We start from the raw sequence: 23,636 nt of genomic DNA, 5'->3' as shown, positions 1-23,636 counted from the left end.
GGTCATGGGGATGAGATCATGGAGATGAGATCAGTTCTCATGAAAATTACCTCTCAGGTGGCTGACCTCCAGGACTCTACACCAACAACTACCACCAATCCTCTGCCAGAGAAAGGCAGCACAAAGAAAATAAAATAATGAATTCTCCAGTTCTGAAGTAAACTTCCTTTGCTTATTTAGCTGGAATAGGGAATGTAAATGTTGAGCTATGATCATGGGTGACAGCAACCAGAAAAACATAACCTGGAGGGAAAATATTCCCTATTGACATCTGAATGTGGGAGAATTCTATATTAAGCAATATAAGTAGAATTATTTTATTTCCTCTCTAAATCAGTTTTGGTCTATTGGTATTTATGGTGGTCAATTAATTCTTTGGAAAATGTTCATGCAAAAAGACACAGCTAATGTTTCTCTGTGGTGATGCCATAGGATTATGGCTCTGAACAGAGAAGGAAAAAAGATTCAAGCTAAGTTAGAAAAGAGAAAAAATAATTTTCTACCAAAAAAAACTTTGAAGTTATTCAAATATATCATAATAATACATAACATTTGTATAAATCTTAAGATTTACACAGTGTTTCACACATCCCTAGCAGGTAAACATTGTTATTATCCCCATTTTACAAATGAGGAGATTAAGGTAAGCAAAGGTTAAGTGACTTGCTCAGGATCACATAGTTAGAGAGTATCTTAGGCAGGATCTAAACTCATCCTCTTTTGGAATTCAGATCTGGCACTCTATCCACTGTGCTACCTATCAGTGTAGAAATAAGAGACAAAGGGGAAAAAAGGAGAAAAGTAGTAAATGGGATCTTTATAGGTTTTAATAAAGAACTTGTATTTTTTTCCTTTTGTCTCAGGATCATACTTTGAAAACTGACTACAAAACCAGAATCTTCTCCTTTTCTGCTTTTATTTAGAAGATAATACACATTAACTAAACACTTTTTCTGATTACTCACAAAATTAAGTTTTAAGTAACGTAACCCTAAATTAAATATCTGAGAGAAATCTCCAATTAACAGATTAACTATGTGCAATACAAATCTAAGACACTTTGTTGTAAAGTCCTTGTGGACTTTTTTTTTTCTTTCTTTTTCAGCAATGAAAGAGGCAGCTAGGTGGTCCAGTAGATAGACATTGGATCTAGTGTAAGAAAGACCTGAGATCAAATCCAGCCTCAGATTAACCCTATGACCCTGGGCAAACATTTAATCTCTAGCTACCTCAGTTTTCTCAACTGTAAAATGTTAATAATAATAGCATCTCTCTACCAAAGAGATAATATTTATAAAGTATTTAGTATAGTGCTTAGCAAAAAACTAAGTGCTTAATAAATGCTTATTTTCAATTCCTTCCTACTTCATTCATTGATGCAGTAAGTATTTTTAGCCAAAATATATTATGTTAAGAGTATTGATCTCCTATGCCAAAGAATTAAATGGGGGAAAAAATACAGTCTGAATATAAGATTTAATAACATAATAATGACTCAACAAAGCCACTTAGTTTTTTTAAATGAAAACCAACCATATAAGAGATTTTATAAAGTTTGACCAAAAATAAGTAATTCAGTCTTTAAAAGAAGGCAAATTGTTTCTGGGACACATATCACTTTACTTAATACCATTAATTTGTATTTCACTTTGACAAAATAGTTTAGTTCAATGGTGGCCAAAGAATTGTTTAAAGTTAGGTACAACTCAGAGTGTTATGGCATTGTTTTTCAACACCTCCTCACCACTTCAAAGTGTGGCCCACAGAAAACACATAGCTTCCTAAAAAGAGTTTGGAATATTATTTAATGTTTTCATTTCGGTGGAAAAATCAATAAATTTCTTTCACCTCCATTCTTAATTTTACAAGATCAATGAATTACAAAAGATTCTTGTTCTGAAATGCCCCTAAATTTTTTAAAAGTTATCTCAGAGTATCTCAGCTTAAACAAATACTCTTACAAATATGTCATTTTTAGAAGAAAAAAAAAGAGATTTAGATCTTTGACCTTTCATATATAAGAAAATCTCTTTTAAAACAAAATGAAGTCTCATTCTGCATAGTCAGAAGGAGAAATTCATTTATCAGTCCTCCAGAATATTAACTGATCACTGTTCATGGCTGATATTCTGTTCTGTTCTGTTTGACTATTCAAATTTATTACAAGGATTTTGTTTGCCTTTTTTTCCCAGAGAGGGGAGAAGAAGAAAAAATATTTTTAACTGAAAAAAATTAATTTAAAAAACAAAACACTAAAAGAAAAGGACATCATATATATGTAACTACAAGAATGGCTTATTTTTAAATTACAAATATTGAATAGTCATAGTTCCAGTTTATAAAATATATGTAAAATGTAGAGTTTATTTATATTATTCCAAGAGATCTAATTCAGTTTTATTTTTAGAAAAAAATATGTAATTATAAATAATAGTTTCTTTCCTATTTCCTTTAAAACAACTCACCTAAATTCCTTATGCTTGTTAGTAAAAAGTATTTTAGAGATAGACTATGAGATAGTCCCAAATATTCATGATTAAACCCTTAGCAGAAATGGTCATGATTACTTCTGGAGCTAATCAAGAGTTTATGCATCAACAATATAGAATAGTTTAAAGCTGTTAAGACTTAAAACTGCATAGAGTTTAGGCACAACCTAATTGTGTCTTGATCCATATTTAAAAGATTCCACTTCATGGACTGATAAATGAAAAAAACAAAGTGCAAACAAAAGGCAAATAGTGAGAACTTTTCCCTAGGGACCACAACCATATACCTGTATTGCAATTAGCAGCCACTAGGACCTCCTGAGTCCTAGGTCACTCTAGGAAATCTCCTAGCCCACATTGTTCCACACAAAATAAAACAAAGAGCTCTGTCTTAGGATCAACAGTTACCTTCTGGCTGTACTATTGTGGAACCAAATGTTGCTGATTTCCTTGTTTAGGATCTATTCTCCACCTGCTCCCTTATGCTTCATTTAATCTTTGGTTCCCAATCACTATTTAAATACTCACATTCTGCTTCCAATTCTACCATTTTACACAGCCTAGATCCATGGATGTCAAACTTAGCAATTAAAACCAGTTATTCATTATGATTTAAGGAACTGTATTCATGGTACTCACTTGCTCACTTACTCTTTCTATAGTATACTATTCCATTTCCCTAGCTCAAATTATGATCATACACATCTACCTCATTTGACCAATTGCTACTCACAGCTCAGAGTGAACACAAACTTAAGACTTGATCCCACAATTCCTCTATGTATAGGATTCTGTTTAGGATAAATGAAAACATGAAACACATAGGAAAAAAAATACAAAAAGGAAAATTTAGGAAGACCTCCTATCCAAAGGACATTTGCCCTGGACTTTATTTATACAAATTCATGAGCAAAGTAGTGAAATTAATACTAAATATTTTTGCTTCTTCACTCCATTTCTTTTTCATCCATCCATTCATCTTTGTCTGCTAAGTACCAGAAGGTCATCCATGGCATTCTGTGCTATCACCAGTATTCTTAATTTTGGTCTTACCACTGGACTTTGATGATTAAGGAAGCAATAATGAGACTGATGACTATAAAAATCACATAAATTCAATTTATATGTCAGTTAAGACATTTCCCATGATGTCATTAGTCTTCTTCATAAATGAAGAATGAACAACAACAAAAACTAAGTGCAAATATAGAATTTATGCTCCAAAGTACTTTATAATATATATATATGATACTGCTAGATAGTAGTAGTGATACATTTGATGTGTAATGAGTAAGATAATCAAAACAATTTAATTCAACAAGAATTTACTCTAGAGTAGCCCTCCTATATGGTAAGCAATGTGCTTAGAAGAGAAGCAAAGTGCTAGAGATAGAAAGAACAAAAAGTCACTTCCTAGGACCATATAACATAGTAGTTAGATAACATATGTTCACAAATAACTATAAGAATGTGATAAGTGAATTGGAAAGATCAAAGAGAAACAAGTAAGACTTGGAGAGCCAGAAGAAAGGTTCCTTAAACCTTCAAGGTAGCTATACATTGAAGAAGGAAATTAAGTACTTAGAAAGCCAAATAGAAGAGTTGAGAGGAGAGTTTGAAAAGTTGTCCTGACTGTGTAGTAAAAGGACTAGATTCAGGTTTCATATATATGTGACCTACCTGTTTGATCCTATCCAGGATCCTGGATCCTGGATAGTAGATAGATTCATTTTACCCATATATCTTGGCTGATTGCCATCAGATTTTGAACTTATAAACATAGAACTGGTAGCTCTGAGGCCACCAATTTAACTCCCTTATTTAACAGATAAGGAAACTGAGATTCAGGAAAGTTGTGTTATTTAATCAATGTCAGAGAATTAATGTGGGAGTAAGACAGAATCTGAACCCAGATCCTCTGACTCCTAAAGAAGGGTATTATACCAAATTGACCTCTAAACAATTCTCATTTGGCCATTAAAGCCCTTCACAATTTGGCTCCAGCCTACATTCCCAAGTTTATTACACATTACTTCCCTATATACATTCTAAAATCCAGGTGAACAGATCTACTTGCATTCCTCACACATGACATTTGATTTCTAACTCCATTGAAAAAGGATATTTCTATGCCTAGATGTATTCTCTCCTAGAATCTCATACTTAGTTTAAGCCTTATCTCAATATCTGTCTATAACATAAGGTCTTTCTTAATCTTCACAGCTATTAGTACTTCCTTCCAACATAAATAATCTTATATTTATTTTCTTTATATTTTATATCTATTCTAATATATTTTCCCTTGATTATAAGCTCCTTGAAGACACAGACTGCTTCCTTTATTATGTCTTTATATCCCTAGCAAACAGTAGGTGTTTAACAATTGCTTGCATTTTCTTTTTGTGGTGTCAAAAGAATTGGAAATTGAGAGGATGCCCATCAACTGGGGAATGACTGAACAAGTTGTAGTATATGATTCTGATGGAATACTACTGTGCTATAAGCAGTAAGCTAGAGGTTCTCAGAAAAATTTGGAGAGAACTGTATGATACAAAGTGAAATGAATAACACCAGAAGAACATTATACATAGTAACATCAATAGTGTATGATTATCAATTGTCAATGACTTAACTCTACTGATCAGTACAATGATTTAAGACAAGTTTAAAGGACTTATGATGAAAAATGCTATCTACCTCCAGAGAAAGAATTGATGGAGCCTGAATGAAGATCTAAGTAAACTTTTTTAATTTTATTTTTCTTGGGTTCTTTTTTGTTTGTGTTTTCTTTTGCAACATGGTTAATATGGATATATGTTACATGACTGAATCTGTATAATCTATACAATATTGCTTGCCTGCGCAAGGAGGGGAAGAAGGAAAGAAAGTAGAGAAAGAATTTAGAACTCAAAAAATTTTTAAATGTTAAAATGTCTTTCACTTGAAATTCAAAAAAAAAGATACAAAAATTTTCCCAAAAGAATTGCTTGCTAATTGTTTGGTTAAATTAATCAAGAGTCGGATCAGACTCCTTCATCCCTTTCAGCACTGGCTTCTCTCATCTACAGCCACGTGGTATCCTTTAATCCATCCTACTATCTTACTACTATCCTACTACTATCCATAAGAAATGTAAGACAAAATTCATCTCTTTGAAAGATCTATACAGGTTTAACTATTTCTAGAAGATGCAAAAAAATGTTATTTGTTTGCTAAAATACTGACCTTGTCTCATAAACCGGATAGCTTTGTCTTTCACATTATTTGTCAGTTGTCTTGTGTTAGTCAGGTAATTCAAAACATAGATATTTGGAGCAAAGTTGATCATATTCTGTTCACCACAGCCATAAGGCATCCGAATCAAGGACTCTAAACCATTGATAGAAGGCCCAAGAATATCTCCTGTAAACAAAAGATTAATGTTATATACAGAATTATGACAAACACTCTATTAGTTTTTGATAGTAGATTTCATTCATATAACCAAAAAATAAAATTAATTTTAAATTAAATTAAAACCTGAAAATTATAGTACATAGTAAAACTATATCAGTTGCTCCTATATAGACCCTTTTATAGGAAAAGTTAATGAGAATGAATGAACAAAGAATCATGATGGAGATTTAAGGGGAGAGGGGAAAGGCTTGATGGAGACACAGCATTTCAGGACTGAATTTATTTTATGTTAAAATGTAAATAAATAGTTGCCAAACTAGTTTAATTGATTATATTGCTCTCCTGTTTAGTTTGCTCATATTAATGATGATTCAAATCACAAATAAGAGAAATGAAAATCAAAACAATTATGAGATTTTACCTCACACCAAGCAAAGTGGCAAAAATTGACAAAGACTGGTATGGTACTCAGTGTTGGAGAGACTAAGGAAAGCCAGGTTCACTAATGCACTGTTACCAAAATGATTGATTGTAGATTTCATTCATATAACCAAAAAATAAAACTAATTTTAAATTAAATTAAAACCTGAAAATTATAGTACATAGTAAAACTATATTAGAATGAAAGAATTCATTCTAATAAACAGTAGTGTTAGTTAATAAATTGGACCTCCAAATAATGATATTGGTAGGTGTGATCCTTTATCTGGAGGTCCAAAATCTTCTAGAATTATACTCATTTGTTATTTTTTGACAGCCAAACCTGGAGCAGAGCATTGAGACATACCTCGGTTTTGCCCTTCTCAATACTGCTTCAGCACATTTTCCCTTAAATAAGAGCTTGAACAAACATTTTTTATTTCCAACTTCCCCACTGCCTGGCATTCCAACAGTATGGAAGATAATTGGACAAATAGGTCCATTGAATGGAAAACTGAAGTTTCTGTACTTATTCTTTCTGAGAATTTCAACTTAATTTCAACTTAAATTGGATGTTTTTGCTTTAGCTTTTGTTTTCAGAGGACAAGTGGGGAACATATGGAATAGAAAAACAGAAAGGATTGTTACCCTGGCAGATGTGAATTAGCAGAGTCTCTGAAAGGTTAAAGCAAAGATGCTTGTCCCAGATCCTAAAATCCTGGTGGCCTGGTACTGTTATTAAATTCAGATGTCATTAATTAAGATTTTTCCTCTAGCTATATACTATTTGTAAAACACAGCTGTATAATCACACTATTTGGAGAGAGGTTATGCTTTCATAGTGACCTAAATCTTATTTTGATGCTAGTAAAAGCTGAATTAAAAGGTTATAATTCTGCGTTGCCTGAAGCCTATGAGTGGACTCCTGTGGTCTTGGCTACTTGTGTTTTGGAGAAGACCACAATGAGCATTTAAGATCTGGATTTCTCATGACTATAGAAAATAAAAATATCTTACATAGCTTAGAGTTTTGGTATCATTTCCTTCGATCCCATCTATTTTAGGTCTCATAAAAATAAGAAATTTGCCAAACATAGAATAAATTAAAAATTATTTCTAAATAAAAAACTCCCAAGTTTAGATATAATCATAATCTGAGTTGACTGTAGTATTTTTGATCTGCTTAGAGCCTAAAAGTATTGTGAGAATATAGTAAAATGTTCCATTATATATTAACAAAATGGATTTTGCTTTCACGTAGGAACTTTAAAAAATTGTATCAATGTTACCAAAATTATCTTCCTGATTTTCCCAGAAAGACCTATGTCATCCAGATTCTAAAACAAGTCAGAATCTAGGTTTGATCAGAGTTGTCTTCTACGTACTAAAGATATTACTTCTCTGTACCAATCCCTCCCTCCAATTTACTGAGTCAGGGATACATACTGTCTATAAGTCTATGTAAGATGCCTTTTTGCTCTATGATCAGAGCTCAGTAGGGGTGGATATCATTTTCCCCCAGTCTTCTATTAGGAGAGTAACAGAAAGGAAAAAATCTACAGAGTTACAAACATAAAAAACAATAAATCCATACAATGTATTCTTACCAACAGCAGTGATATGAATTTTTTCACTACCAATCACCCTATCAGGAGGGAAGTTGAAGTTCAAAGTATGGTTTGTAGTTGATAATTTGTTGCCAGTCAGATCCAAAAGGAGAGACTGTGAATATGATGTCTCTATTCCCTCAGCCTAATAAAACAAATAAATATAATTAAGTCAATATTTATTAAATCACTCAGAATTGAACTACTTATAAATTAGAATACCTTACCAGTTACACAACACTTTAAATTATATTTTAAAATAATATGGTGGCAATTCGTATTAACAAATAATTTACAAAACTCTTTCTTCACAGCATCACTATGAGGTACCACAACTAATCCTATTTTACAAAAAGATAAACTAAGGCCAAAAGATCCAGAGCCTTGCCCAAGTTAATACAACTAGTAACTGAAAAATCGAAACTCAAATCCACATCATTAGAATGTGAATTCTTTGAAAGCAAGGCCCATATTTTGTTTCTTTTTGTATCCATAATGCTTAGTGTCTGTCACATAGTAAGAACTTAATAAATGCTTATTGACTAACTTCCTAGTGGATCAGGTCATTGGACTCCAAATCTAGAGCTCTATCCATCCATTGTATCACATGTTCCATCAACTTTCTTTCAATCAATTAAATATTTGTTCAGTACCTATAAGTAGTAAGTACTGGATTTAGAAGCTGAGAATAAAAATACCAAAAAAAAAAAAAAAAATCCTTTCAAAAAGAGCTTTTCTCTTCTAATTAAATAAGGCATAGGTAGTTATATAATTGGAATTCTTTCAAAATCCTTTTCCTATTGTGTCTAATGGTAGTCATCTCTAGAATGGGGGTAAGGAGAAGGGGGGGGGAAAGAAATTTATATGATATTTTTGTTGTATATATGAAAGGAATAGCAAGTTGTTCATAGTAGATTTGCAGTTTCATGTGCAATCATCTTTTTTAATGTTATAAAAATGCCTGTTTTATTCCATAAATTTAAAATATTTTTAAATGAAAAAGACAATCCCTTTCCAAAAGAATAATTGGAGTTTTCCATAGAGAGTCACCAAGTCTAAAAACTACAAAATCAAGTAGGAATTTAGCTCCAGCAACAAGCATTTTATTCTACTTTTATTTATTCATACAATAAACACTTACAAAGTATCCATTATGTATATGGGATTGTGCTAAACACTGGTGATATGAAAACAAAGCCAGACCTGCCCCAAAGACACATGGACACAGGTAAAAGCAAAACAACTAGAAGACAGAGCACATTTGTACTCTCTAAGGTTGATTCTTAAATGATCAGGGAATGCTTTCACAAAAGAGATCACATTTGAGTTTCTGTTTAAAGTTTGTTAAAGATGAAAAAAAGAAATGTATTTCAGGCATGAAAGATAACTTGTACAAATGCTCAGAGGTGAAAGAAAGATATTTAGTTGGGGAGATAATTAATAGATCAGGCTGAATGGCACATAGTGCACAAAGGGAGAAAATGCAAAAAATACTGGGAATGTGGGTTGGAGTCAAACATAGAGGATATGAAATGGACAATAGAGAGCCATCAACACTTTTTTGAATAAGAGAGGGACACAGTCATATCTATGCTGTAGGAAGGTTGTTTGGGCAATTGTGTGAAGGATAGAATGGAGGAAGAAAAAAGCTCTAAAGAAGAATATCTATCAGGAAATTATTGAAATAGCCTGAATTAGAGGTAAAAAGAATGTGAACTAGAATGATGGCTAGGTAAAGGGAAAGGAGATAGTTTTAAGAGATGTAAAAATAAAATCAACAACACTTGGCAAATGATTAAATATGGGGAGCAAGGGAAGTAAAGAATCTAGCATGATTCTGAGGCTATGAAGCTAGATTACAAGAATGATCAATCAATAAATATTGTGTTTATGATGTGACAGATGCTGTTTTAACTTCTGGAGCTATAAGGATAGTGATATACACACAAAGAAAAAAATGTAGGGAAGGATGGCAAGAGGAATATTTTTTGTGAACGAAAAATAAAGGGTTCAATTTTAGACAGACTCTTTGATGCCAAAGGGACATTCCACATGGAAGGTCAGGTAATGATATAAAACTTTGATTCTTTACAAAGACTGAGAAAAAAAATGTAGATTTGAGTTGTCTACATAGAGATGATTATTGAACCTAAATTTGCAGATATGATCAGCAAGCAAAAGACTGAGGAAGGAAAACAAAAGAGGATTTGAGAGGTAGGAAGGCAAGTGTTTAGAAGTATTCGTAGTATAGCATGTTCTCAATGTAAAGATTTACTTCAAATAAGCTTTTGACATTTCTTCTTCCCACATTGTCTAATTTGAGATTAAATAATCAAATTAATTCTTCATACTTTAATAGAAACCATTTTAATAATCTCAAATGTAATTGACTATAACAGACAATTAGTCAAGGTCTTATTCCCCAGCTAACTTTAAATGGGAAAAGTAACAAATATTCAAAAAAATTTATATTCCTAAAAAGCAGTAAGTCATTGACTATAAGATGCACTAAAAGGAAATCATTTATTTTAATTCTCTCCTAAGAATTTAATAAATATAAAAATACTCTACTTACCCCATTTCCTTTATAATAAAATATAATTTGTCACTGAATTAATCCTTCAAGTACTTACTTTTACTAAAATGTTCTGAGTGATGGCGTCAGAGGCACTGGGTGAAACTGCTGTCACAGTGATTGGAATCTCTCCTAAATGCTTTGGTTTAATTGGGAAAAGCACAGTTCTCCCATCCTCACTTGGCACTAGTAAAGACTGCTGATGTCCTGTGGCATTTACTTCATTTGAAATCATAAGAATATCAAACTTGTCACTTGTCTCAATAGTTACTATAACCTGCAAGATAAAATAACACAAATTTGTTTTTATATTGAACCTCTGAAGTTGCTCCTTACCTATATTCATGAATTTTGAATCAATTCTAACTATAGCTTTATAGCATAGAGCTATAATACAATCCTCAACTGCATGAAATAAAAATTTGATTTCACTCCTCTTCCTCTGAAAAAAAAAAAAGATTACTAATAATTAATGATTTGAAGATTCAGAGTTTCTCATTTTTCTATTTTCAAAACTTCATTCTTTGATGATTGAGCTTTCTCCTCTATCTAACCCCACCCAACCATACAAGGAATCTCTAGTCTAAAGTGGATTCTATTCAATCTAGCTTGGGAAGAAACAGCACCTTTTACCTAAATTGCCCAAGGCTGGATAGTCTGGGTATGGAGACACTCTCTGTCTAAAGGTGACATTATGTCACTTTCAGTCCCTCACTATAATATTCACTCAGTCATAATTGTTAACTGATCATAGATGATTCCCACTCTGGGAAGCACCTACTTTTCAAGGGTATATATAAACTGTGAGCCTGCCGCCATGATTATCTTTTGGATGGTCAGATTAACATCCTTTTATTCATAAATATGATTCTCAAAGAACACTGTACACTTGTTAACACTATAACACTTGTTACTGTACATAGTAACAAGATTATATGATGATCAACTGTGATGGACTTGACTCTTTTCAACAATGTGGTGATTCACTTCGACAACAATATTGTATGAGGACATATTTTGATGGAAGTGGATTTCTTTGACAAAGAGACCTAACTGAGTTTCAATTGATAAATGACGGACAAAAGCAGCTACACCCAAAGAAAGAACACTGGGAAACGAATGTGAACTATCTGCATTTTTGTTTTTCTTCCCGGGTTATTTATACCTTCTGAATCCAATTCTCCCTATGCAACAAGAGAACTGTTCGGTTCTGCAAACATATATTGTATCTAGGATATACTGCAACATATCCAACATATAAAGGACTGCTTGCCATCGAGGGGAGGGGGTGGAGGGAGGGAGGGAAAAAAAATTGGAACAGAAACGAGTGCAAAGGATAATGTTGTAAAAAAAAAAAAAAAAAAATTACCCTGGCATGGATTCTGTCAATATAAAGTAATTATTAAATAAAAATTAAAAAAAAAAAAAAAACAATGTGGTGATTCAAAGCAATTCCAATAGATTTGGAATGGAAATGTAATCTTCATCCAGAAAGAGAATTATGGAGACTGAATATAGACTGAAGCATAGTGTTTTCACATTTGTTTGTTTTTTTCTTTTTCTTGGTTTTTTTCCCTTTTGGTCTAATTTTTCTTGTACAATATGATAATTATGGAAATATGTTTAAAGGAATTATATATATTTAATCTATATCAGATAATTTGCTTCTTAGGGAAAAGGAGGTAAGAAGAGAAGGGGGGGAAATTTTGGGATACAAAGTCTTACCAAAATTAATATTGAAAATTATTTTTACATATATTTGGAAAAATAAAATACTATTGAAATTTTTTTCCAAAAAAAATTTTAATTAAAAAGTAAACATGCTACTGTTAATAATAAAATGATTAAATTATCAAGAAATTATGTCTCTTGAGTCTTTTTAATCATCACACCTCAATTAACTTTAATGAGCCAATGTGCTTGCTCCCCTTCCACCTATGAAGCAATACTCTACCCTTGATTAAAGTGTTCCTAAATCTGAATTTTCCATAAACTTTCATTCTTTTTCATACAAGTGATACCAAAGATGATTAGAATGATAAGCCAATGAAGTGATGAACAAACAAATTCTTGGAACATATAATAAAGCTAGGATAGAAGTAAAACAACATATTATTTATCTACTCTCTCTCTTTTATGAGATTTCTATCACGCTATTTTCCATTTAGCTTGATTTCTACTTCCAAAGCAATATAACATTTTCCTTCTCCTATATCATTAGATGGCTAGATTTTTTTTTTTAAAGTCCTACTTTCAGATATGAACAATAGCATCCATCTAATTTAAGCATATCCTCATAAAAGAAAAAAAAAGAAGAAACTTGTTTTCATACTCAATATCTTTCTGGAATGTAACTATCCATTTTCATTCATTAAAATCTGGACATCATGTTCCTTTCAACATTATCCAAGACTAGTAATTCCTTTTCTTAATCCCCCTGAATCACAAGGACAGGAAACTAGATGACGTTCTTCTTGCTCCCACTGCCACTTCCACTGATTTTTGTATCGTGAAAAGGTGAAAATTTAACATCAAAGAGTTTAGGAGTTTACAATCTAATAGGGAAAGATGTGACACATACAAATAAAAGTGACAAAAGACATAAGATGATGAAGGCAAAGAAGAGATTTAGACAAAGAACTTTAAGAAAATCTAAGGAAAAATAATATTTTGAACTGAGGAGAATAATTGAAGAGGCCACACCCTCATCTGAGCCATCAAAAAACAGGTATAGATTAAGAAGAAATATGTTCTGAATATAAATTATGAACTAAATCTTGGGCTGGTCCAGAAAGAAGCCTCAGGGCAGATTCCAGGTACTCATACTGTGAGTTAATGAGAAACAAAATTCTATTAAACTTGTAAAAATGTGGCCTCCATATGACTCCTTTCTCATTACACCAGCCTGCAGAAAGAACTTCCCAATCAAGAAGAGAAGGAATGGCATTCAAGCCCAATATTTTGTTTGATATGTTCATAGAAAATAAACTTTCTCTTGCAGAAAAAGAAAGAAAGAAAAGAAAAGAAAAAGTCTTAGAAATAGACTATCAAAAACTAGGTGGCAATTTACTCCACACAGGAGGAACAATTTAAGAAAAAAGAGGGGCAACTAGATAGCATAATGGAAGGAAGGAAGGAAGGAAGGAAGGAAGAAAAAAGTCATGTCTCAGAGAAAGTGCTATAAGTAAATTTTAACAAAAGGGTAAACTGATCTATAAGCAAAATAAGATTTATTGGCAGAGGTATGCTATCTGTCAATAAATGGATCAATGGCTTGACTCCATTAATGTCAAAGACCCTGAGCAAAAGAACAATTCTCCTTAAATAGGTTTTGGGAAGAACAAAACAAAAATATAAAGCAGAGTAGATGACATCATAGAACTAAGTGTAACATGATCAGTAACAGAGCTGAGTGTAAGGAATAACCTGATTGGTTGGAAGTTTAGTGATAGGGATTAACAATGATACCTCCTCATTCTACCTCCCTTCTCTCATAAGAACAAGAAGTGCTCACTGTTTGAGTCCAGGTACAATATAGCAGCTCAGACTTCTGGACAGCAAACCAGACATCCTTGAAGGATAGCTTGGCGAAATAAAGATATCAGGGCTAAATTCCCTTGCTCCATCACACATTCTCCAAGGTCAGTTAAAATCCTTGAGACAAGAGCTACATTTAAAAAAAAAAATCTATTACAGGCCAGCTAAACGCTGAAGCAAATTCAGAGATAAAGAAAATAATATCTTAACCAGTTAGAAGACAAAAGCAATTTTAGGACAAAATCAATTAAGTGTAAAAATGATCAATAAGAAAATAATATAGGATCACTCTGAATCTTCTCAATAGTAAGGAGATTGATCAAGCTAAAATGAAGAAATCATGCTGGGAAGGAATTTTTAAAAGGCTTCATGTATGTTATTAGAATTCTTAAATAGTATAAAACAAAAGCAAATAACTCAAACATTCAATTCAGCAATCACCCAAAAGCTTTTTTAAGGTAGACCCACCTAAATCACTGGATACTAAGAACTTTATCATTATTATTAATTTATTATTATAGCTAACATTTCTATATATGCTACGTGCTTTACAATTATTACCTCATTTGTTCCTCATGACAATCCTACAAGATAGGTATTATTATTATCCCCATTTTACAGATGAGACAAGCAAAGATTAAATATCTTGCCCAAGGGAACACAGCTAGGACATGCCTGAGGACTAATATAAACTCTGATTTCCTGACTTCAGGCCAAGTGCTCTATCCACTATGTTACTTAGCTGCCTAAAACAGATTGGCACACACATAAACATAGACAGATGCATAGACACATGCAAGCATACATATATTGTCTCATGAAATATAAATGCTTAGGCGCCTAAAAAAACCTGAATACATTACCTCACTGGCGTCTTTCAAGTAATTGAATATGGTTACTTCCAAAACAAATTGTTCTCCTCTAATAACTGAGTATGGAAGATTCAAAAAAATGAAAAATGGTTGAAAAGCTTGTAGCTGTAAAGGAAAAAAAATGACTATTTTTAATGTAATAAAAAGCAATTATCCCAATGACTCTACTTCTACTTATATGCCTTCAGGCAAACCATTTCATCCCTTCAAACTACAGTTTATTAATCTATAAAAATAAGGGAGTTGAATGATATAACCTCTCTAAGGTCCTTTTTCATTACTAAAGTCCAAAACTTTTTAATGTTGAGAGTCCTGGTTGAACCATTAAATAGACAACCTAGTTGGTTACTGCCAATAAATTGTTTTCCTAATGAAAGTTTACAAAGCTTTATACAAGCCTTCTCCATGCACGGGAATTCTATATGTAAATACTCTATTTTAAGGATGTCTTGGGTTGATAATCAACATTTATTACTAAGCCCTAAATATCTTCCAGACACTATGCTAGACATTGAAGATAAAAGAGATTTCCAAGGATTCTCTAGAAGCTCACATTTGACTACAAAGCACAAGATCTTCTTCTGTTTATTCCAATACCCTCATGTCCAAGTTGTTTTATTAACTTAAATTGATAGAGGTTATAGGGCCAGAGACTGAGAGATGATGTTAATTCTATTCTATTTCTTGCAGGACTTGTTTGAACAGTAACTACACTATGCAGAGGGGCTCTAAAAGCAATGAATTTAAATACAATATTCACTGAGATTCAAAATTGCAAAGATCAAGCAGCTTATCTTAGCATCCTAAAAAACACACGTCAAGAAGATGTAGGAGGTATGAGTTATAGTTTTATTAACTCAATAAAAGATAAAGTCACCAGAAGTTATTTAAAACATCTTTAAACACAATTCATTTGAGCTAAAAACCCTGACATTTTAACATGGCTATAAGTGTGAAATGAACATTCCAAAAATGGTTCTTCTAAGACTCTTTATAAAATGGACCCAGTAAGAAGCTCAAATTATCACTCTTCCCTTAATAATTTTGATTTCAAAACCCAAATACATCAATACACTTCCTGAGCTCTGGTGTACAGAAATCACCACTTGTCACTTAAAGGGTTAGCTTTCTATGTTGCTATGCAATACAATTCAAGATTCTTAATAGGAACGTTTTCATGTGACCTTTATATACAAAAAGCAATTCAAAAATCTCATTGCTACTTTAAGGTATTTATACATAATAAGTTATTAAAGCTAAAAACTGAACTAAGACTTTTGGGACATTCTGTAAAAACAACACACTTATATGTAAACAGCATGAAATACAAAAGGGAAAAGAGAATCTTTTCTCAGGGCACAGAAATAGAAATTGAAGAGATGCCCATCAATTGGAGAATGGCTGAATAAACTGTGGTACATGATTATGAAAGAATATTATTGTTCAATAAAAAATGATGAGCAGGGTACTATCAAAAAAACCTGGAAAGTCCTCCAAAAGCTCAAGCAAAGTAAAATGTATGGTGTGGATGCACAGTAATAGAAAAAAAAAAAGTTGTGAAATGATCAGCTAGGAATGATTTTATTTTTAGCTATACAATGATCCAAGACTACTTTGAAGAATTTATGATAAAAAATAATATCCATACCCAGAGAAAGAACTAATTGTGTCTGAATATAAACTGAAGCATACTTTTTTTTAGCTCTATTTTTTTCCTTGAGTTTTTTTTTTTTTTTTTGGAAGGAGTGGGAGGAAGATCTATATTTTCTTTTGCAACATGACTTTTATGGAAATGTTTTGCACAATTTCATGTGGACCTTCTCAATGAAAGGATGTAGGGAGTAATGGGGAGAATCTGAAACTCAAAATTTTAAAAACAAATGTAAAAATTGTTTTATATATAACCAGAGAAAATAACCCATAAAAAATGAGGGACAGAGCATGGAATGTAAGTAAGCAAATTATTGTCAGAAAGTCTAAGCATCTGTGAGGATCATAAATAAAGCTAGAAATCCAGAAGCCTATTTTTTTTAGCTTCAAATTCTCATGACGTAAACCAAAATGCCCTTTAATATGCTACCTCCACTGGAACAGTTGTCATTCCAAGTCCTAAGTCTTCAGAGATCACAAAGGCAGTAGCCACCCAGGAAGTGATGGAATCCGGCACAATAACTTCAAATTCTCTGTCAGTCTGAGAACTAAAGTTAAGAAAAACATAATGACATTTTAAAGTTAATTATATAAAATTTCAAAACCAAGAATTGGCTCTGTCATCTTACAATGTTCAAAAAAAGTCAAGAGCAGTTAATTAAATTGAATAGGCATTTAGTAGATTCACGCTATGCAATAGTGTGCATTGTGCTGAAATGGAGACTACAAAGATGAAAAACTAGACAGTCACTTTTCCTCAAGTGCTTAAATTATTTTGCCTGAATATTCTTTTCTACAACCTTCTTGGTTTTCAAATTTAACTTCAAAATGATCTTAAAAGAAAAAAAAACTACTATTTAGTAATTGCAAATCTTTATTATTTTAATAGCAATGTGATAAATGAACAAACATTAACTAGTCAATAAATAAATCTAAATACTGTATTTTTTTTCATAATATAATAAAAATATGCCTTTAGATTACTTCTAGATGGATACATAGATAGAAATTTTGCTTCCATGCCTCTGATTCCAGTTTTCTATACCTACAATGCCTTCCCTATTTATTAATACCCATGTGGTTCAGCTGTTTTTAGTTGTATCCGACTATTTGTGACCTCATTTGAGGGTTTTCTTGGCAAAGATGATCAAGTAGTTTGCAATTTTCTTTTCCAAATCATTTTACAGATGAAGAAACTGAGGCAAACAGGGGTAAAGGACTTGCCCAGGGTCATACTAGTATAAGGACAGATTTGAACACAGGAAGGTGAGTCTTCCTGACCCAAGGTTTGTCACTATCCACTTTGCTGTCATCTACCCTTAATGAAATTATATTTCTCAAGCTGCAACTCCAATGCTACCTAGTTTATAAAGGCAGTCTCTCTCCTGTCTACATAATCAATTTCCTAGGACATTTTTAAATGTCCTGGAGTCATCTCAAATTCAATATGTTCAAAACAGACTTCCAAACCTACTTCTCTTCTGAACTTCCATCTGTTAAAGGCATTATCCACTTTCCAGTCATGGAAATTCACAAAATCAAGATGTACCCCACCTAAATTAGTTGCTAAGTTTTACACCTGGTCCCCTTCACTTTGTGTATACAGAAACTGTCCTAATTCACTTGATCTTCCATCCTCAAGTTTCTCCACTCTCCAATGCATTCTCCACATAACTCCAAAAATGTTTTTCTTCAAGGTCAGATCTGATCATATGCTATACTCCAGCCATTGCTCTAGTAGCAAAAACATACTCTTCTCCAGTGTGGTATTTAAATACCTTCAAAATTTAGGTTAAGTCTACCTTTCTAGCCTCTTACATTATTCCTCTATGTTCTAGCCAAACTAGACTTGTTATCATCATACATAACATTTCATTTCCCATCTCTACACCTTGACACTGGCTGACTGTCTCCAATTCCTAGAAATCACTTTGACCTCATTTCCACATCTTTCTTCAGAGTTTAGATCAAACATTACTTTGTACATGAAACCTTCCCTGCTTCCCCCAGTTGCTATTGCTTTCCTCCCTCACAGTATCTTAGGAAGCTAGGTGGTATAGTGGATAATGTGCTGGATTTCAGACATTCATTATCTCTGTGGTCTTAGACAAGTTACCTAACTTTGTTCAGATTCTATTTTTTAATCTGTAAATTGGAAATCATAATAGCATTTACCAACATTATTATGAGAATAAAATCAGATAATATGAAATGTTTAATAAACTTTAAAGCATTATGTATTATTATTGTTTTTATTTTCTGTCAGATATATATGTATGTACATATACCCCCACACACATATATCTCCTAGATAGAATGTAAGATCATTGTAGGAACTATTTCATTTTGTCTTTGTATGCCCACTTAGCACACTATCTCAAACTAGTGCATGCTTATTGATCATTTGAGTAACTGAAAGCAGAGACTGTGTCATTTATTTTTTTCATTTAACACTTAACACCTAGCACAATATCTTATATAAAATAATACATAATACATGTTAACTGTTGTTTAATTAAATATATTCAAAATAAACAATAGTCTTATGCATCTTATCCTAGAAATAAATATTTAAATGCCTCTTTCTCCCTGTACAATAGTTTTCACTTTGTCTATATGGACTTCTATTAATTCTGTCAATATTGATATAATTCAGGGTTTAGCAAATTGGCCTTAGGGTCAGCTTGCCTGTTTTTATGTTGCCTATGAACTAAGAATAATTTTTACATTTTAATATTTTAAAATGCAAAAATCATCTTAGCTTGCCCAGTACAAAAGCAATGTTCATTAACTACTGATAAAGACTATTTTGTTGAATAACATATGTCTTTCTTCAAGTCCCTCCCTTCTTTTCCCCCAGGAGGTCAGGGGCTGCTCACTATTCCAAGTTAGGGATGCTGAAAGGTCCCCTTTCTGTCCCTTAGAATACATACCACCTTTTCCTTTCTCTTTTACCCCTCCCAACTGGGCAATATTCTGTCTTCTCCTCAATATCCCCTTTGGCCTAACTTGCCCTCTCCTCTTCCTGCCACCCCCAACCTCCCTGCCAACTAGTTGAACATGAGCTATGGATAATCTCTAAGCCAGACAGATCAAGGGCTGTCAGAGTTGAATGTTTTCAATATATATAATAGTTTCTATAATCCCCCCACCTTCCCACCCTCCCGCCCCACAGCTCCTCCCTTAAGGAAAGTCATAGTGGAGAAAGTTTTTTGTTTTGTTTTTTGTTTGTTTGTTTGTTTTTTTCCTGAGGCAATCAGGATTTTGACTTGCCCACATAGCTGTTGTCAAATTTCTAAAATTAAATTTGAACTCAGTCCTCTTGATTCCAGGACCAGTGCTCTATTCACTGCACCACCTAGCTGCTCTTTTTTTTTTAAGTTTAAAGTTACACAAATTTATTAGAATATGAATTTATTCTAGAATAGAATAGAATATGAAAATGTGAAAAAAGATGTGTTTCATTCAGGGAGGTGGGGGAGAAAGGAAGTATGCCCAGTCAGCCTCCTCACTCCTTAAATATTTCTGCCAGGAACAACATGCTCACCTAGGCAAGAGATGGTGATGATGAGGGGTAGCCAGGCCAAAGGGAATATACAAGGGAAAACAAAATATTGCACAATTGGGAGGAGGAAAAGAGAAAGGGAGGAGGTGGTGTGTATTCTGAGGGACAGAAGGAGGACCTCATAATATCCTTACCCTGGGATTAGTAAGCAGCCTCTGAACTTCTGATCACCTCCAGGATCACAGACACTAAGATGGGTGATAACTAATAGTTGTGTGTGTGAGGAAGGTGGCAGGATCTTTGGGCAGCTATTTCTATGGACCCTGGTGAGAGAAGGTTGTCTTGAAGCTATATACTCCCAAACCACCCTTGTTGAGGTAACAGGAAACCCTAGGGATACTCTGCCACATACTCCCCAAGAAAAACATTAAAAACAGGGGGAATCAGGAACTGATTGACAAAGGAGGCATAGATCAGAAAGATTTGTGGGAAAGAGGTTCCCTAGGAAAAGTGTTTAGATGCCACTGGCATAGTCCCAGAGATCCCAAGGCAAAGAAGCACTTATAGTATCCTATTAAATAGCTAATATATTCCCCCTTTAATCAGTATATAGAACTCATAGGAATGACGCATCAGCAATTTTATAACCTGAGGTAAAATAGCTCTATGCCATTTCCTTCTCCACTTCATTTTACAGATGAGGAATCTGAGGCAAACGAGATTAAATGACTTGCTTGCTTAAATTAATTATTAATTTAATTTATTAATTGTCATACTTGCTTAGTGTCTGAGCCCATACTTGAACCCAGAAAGATGAGTCTTCCTAAGTCCAGGTCCAGAACTCTTATCTACTGTGCCACCTAGTTGCTCAAATCAAAACTAGTTCTTCAGAAAAATTTTAGCCTCATTTTCTGACTTTATTACACTCCCACATGCACTGACTTTTAGCAAGTATTATTTTATATTGATGACAATGATATACCATCAAAAATAATACATCAATCTAATTTTATTATGATTAACACTTTCACATTAAAATAAGCACAAAAATAAGCTCAATCTGAATAAAATTCAAAAAAGAAAATAATAATGAAGTCAGAACACTGTGAGTTTTTACCCCATATTGATGTCCATCCAAAGCCAGGTCTCTGGAAAATGTTTTCTGATAGATGGACTAGCACTCCCTGCAAATGCACCTTCAAGAGCTGAATCCATGTCAATTGTTCCACTTGTTAACATAACTTGATCCTCTGCATTATCCATCTCAAAAAGCTCTCCATTAACTAAAAATAAATATTTGCTATCATTAACCAAAAAAACACTAAATAAAATATATAGTTATTGTTTTATTAGTATCAGAATAACAAAATCCTGGAGCTATAATGGATCTTAGAAATTATCCATTCCAATGTCATCACTCCAGACAGAAGAAAACAGAAGCTCAGAGAAGTTAGTCATAGTAGCAAGATCAGCAATAACTAGAAAACAGATTCTTAGGTTTCCAGTCCAGTGTTTTTCCCCATTATATTGTTCTAACAGGCCCTCATAAATAAGACTTTTAAAACAAACATACAAGAAAAATGCATACATAAAATTTTAAAATCTGACTATAATTCAGAAAAATTATAGTAGTATGTATTACATAGGTAATAAGTTTACTTTTATTTTTACATAGGAACCAGATATATAGAGCTTCAGAATAAACAAATTAAGAAAAGAAATGGAAAAAATTAAAAATGGCCAACTTGGAAAAATGAAACTGTTTTTTATCAGTTTTACTATGTGAAACTAGCATAATTTAATTTTCCAGTCCTATCTCCATGGAATGATGTCTCGATATAAGGATTTTTAACCTTTTTTGTGTCATGAGCCCCTCTGGCAGTCTGACAAAGCCTATGAACTTTTCTCAAAATGTTTTTTAAACATAAAATGCAAAGGAAACCAATTATAATGAAATATAGCTTTCAAAAAAAAATTTTAAACATGTTCACAAATTCCAGATTAGGAACTACTATCCTAACATAATACATGGAACTGCATGTTCCTAGTTATCAGAGATAACTTATGAACTTTAAAATATACTTATAAACAAAGAACAGAAGTACAAAACAATTTTATTCAGTAAAAGCTTTTATATTGTCTATATTAAGAACCACAAAAATTTTGGTAGGAAAAATATTTAAATTCTTGATTGGATTGATTATGAAGCACAAGACCCAATAGCAAGTTCAGACCCTCCTTCCCTGTAGTTCTTAAGTTTGAAAAAAAAAGTACTTCAAAGACTACCTCTTTTCACACATTGGGTAGCAGCAGGTCAGAGTGCCAAGACGAAGAGCCAGGACCAATGAAGCAGTTAAGGATCAGGCACGAACTGGGAAGTCAAAGCAAGCAAGAGGTTAGAATCAAGTGGCCCAGCAGAAATCAGGGTATCTATCAATAGTGAATGTCAGAGCCAACAGCAGGTTAAAGATCAGGCAGACAGATGGACAAAAGGGATGCCAAAAACATTTAAGACAGAACAAAGCTGATGGGCAAAATTCCCAGGCAAATTTGGGAACCAAGAGATTTGCTGAATCTGAAAAAGCAAGGCAGGTAACCAAAACAGGTTCAAAGTAACAAAAAGGACCTGGGAATTTAGGCAATCTTTTTTTCCTTAACCCCAAGACTTAGGTCAGCTTTGTGTGAAATAAATTATTAGTAGAGTTATCCAAGGTCCAGCCAAGATGAAGTCTAGAACCACAGTAAAACCAATGCGTCTAAGTGAGAAGGAGAAGCACACTGCTGTCACTTAAAATGCTCTCAGAGCCTTTGTTCTTTTATTGAGGTGCTTTTCATAATTTCTTCCCTGACCTACTTTATAGTTATGGCTCCTTCTCGAGTTGGACAGCTGATAAACCTTCATGACACATACTTGCCCACTGGGTTTATTTGCTCCTTCTACTATGGTGCCCTTCATAATTTTTTCCATCCTACTACATGCTGATGGTCTGAGATTGGACAATTGATAAACCTAACATCAACCTTGCTCACTGGGCTTACTTGCTCCATGGTTTAACTTGATAGAATAGTCAGCTTCCCCTTTCGTATCATAACTTGAGTTCTACTTAAGTATCTCTCCCTATTAACTGTCCCTAATCAGCATAGAAAGTAGAGTCCAGACACTTCATTATGATGACTGGTATCATGTTTCCTTACATCAAGAACAACTTTTGGAATTACCTTTTTGAAGCTTACAATTTTGTACATTTTTCAGTTTTAATCAACACAATTTGTAACCTCTGTTAAAAAAAAGATGCAACTTGTTTTGTATTAACCTAAATAAATTCCATTAGATTCAGTTTGCTCATTCAAATCAAGAAATATAAAACCCATAGCTACACTTGGCTCTTCTGGTATTATAAATAATACTATAAGCAAAATGTGAACTTTATAATGATTAATTTATTGCATGGGGGCAAATGAACTTCAAAATATTAATATTTGTTATTATATAGTAATAACTCATTATAGAGAGAACTTTGTTGTCTTTTCTGACAATAATTCCAGGAAAAAAGTAGTTTAGCTATTATCTTCATTTTTTAGAGA

At 33.0% G+C, this 23,636-nt stretch overlaps 1 protein-coding gene across 1 annotated transcript in view; it reads right to left on the bottom strand.

Moving 5' to 3' along the window:
* CD109 (CD109 molecule) overlaps positions 1-23,636 on the bottom strand; it is a 156,467-nt gene that overhangs the window by 35,641 nt on the left and 97,190 nt on the right. The window contains exons 18-23 of the mRNA XM_051997274.1: positions 21,169-21,334; positions 16,977-17,094; positions 14,888-15,001; positions 10,546-10,764; positions 7,913-8,057; positions 5,715-5,891 (exon numbers count right to left, since the gene is read on the bottom strand). Coding sequence (XP_051853234.1) covers positions 5,715-5,891; positions 7,913-8,057; positions 10,546-10,764; positions 14,888-15,001; positions 16,977-17,094; positions 21,169-21,334 — 939 coding nt within the window. The remainder of the gene's footprint in view (positions 1-5,714; positions 5,892-7,912; positions 8,058-10,545; positions 10,765-14,887; positions 15,002-16,976; positions 17,095-21,168; positions 21,335-23,636) is intronic.

Source organism: Antechinus flavipes, chromosome 4 (genome assembly GCF_016432865.1).
Source record: "Antechinus flavipes isolate AdamAnt ecotype Samford, QLD, Australia chromosome 4, AdamAnt_v2, whole genome shotgun sequence".
Lineage (NCBI taxonomy): Eukaryota > Metazoa > Chordata > Mammalia > Dasyuromorphia > Dasyuridae > Antechinus > Antechinus flavipes.
Note: the sequence above shows the minus strand (reverse complement) of the source record. Positions and strands in the feature narration are given on the sequence as shown.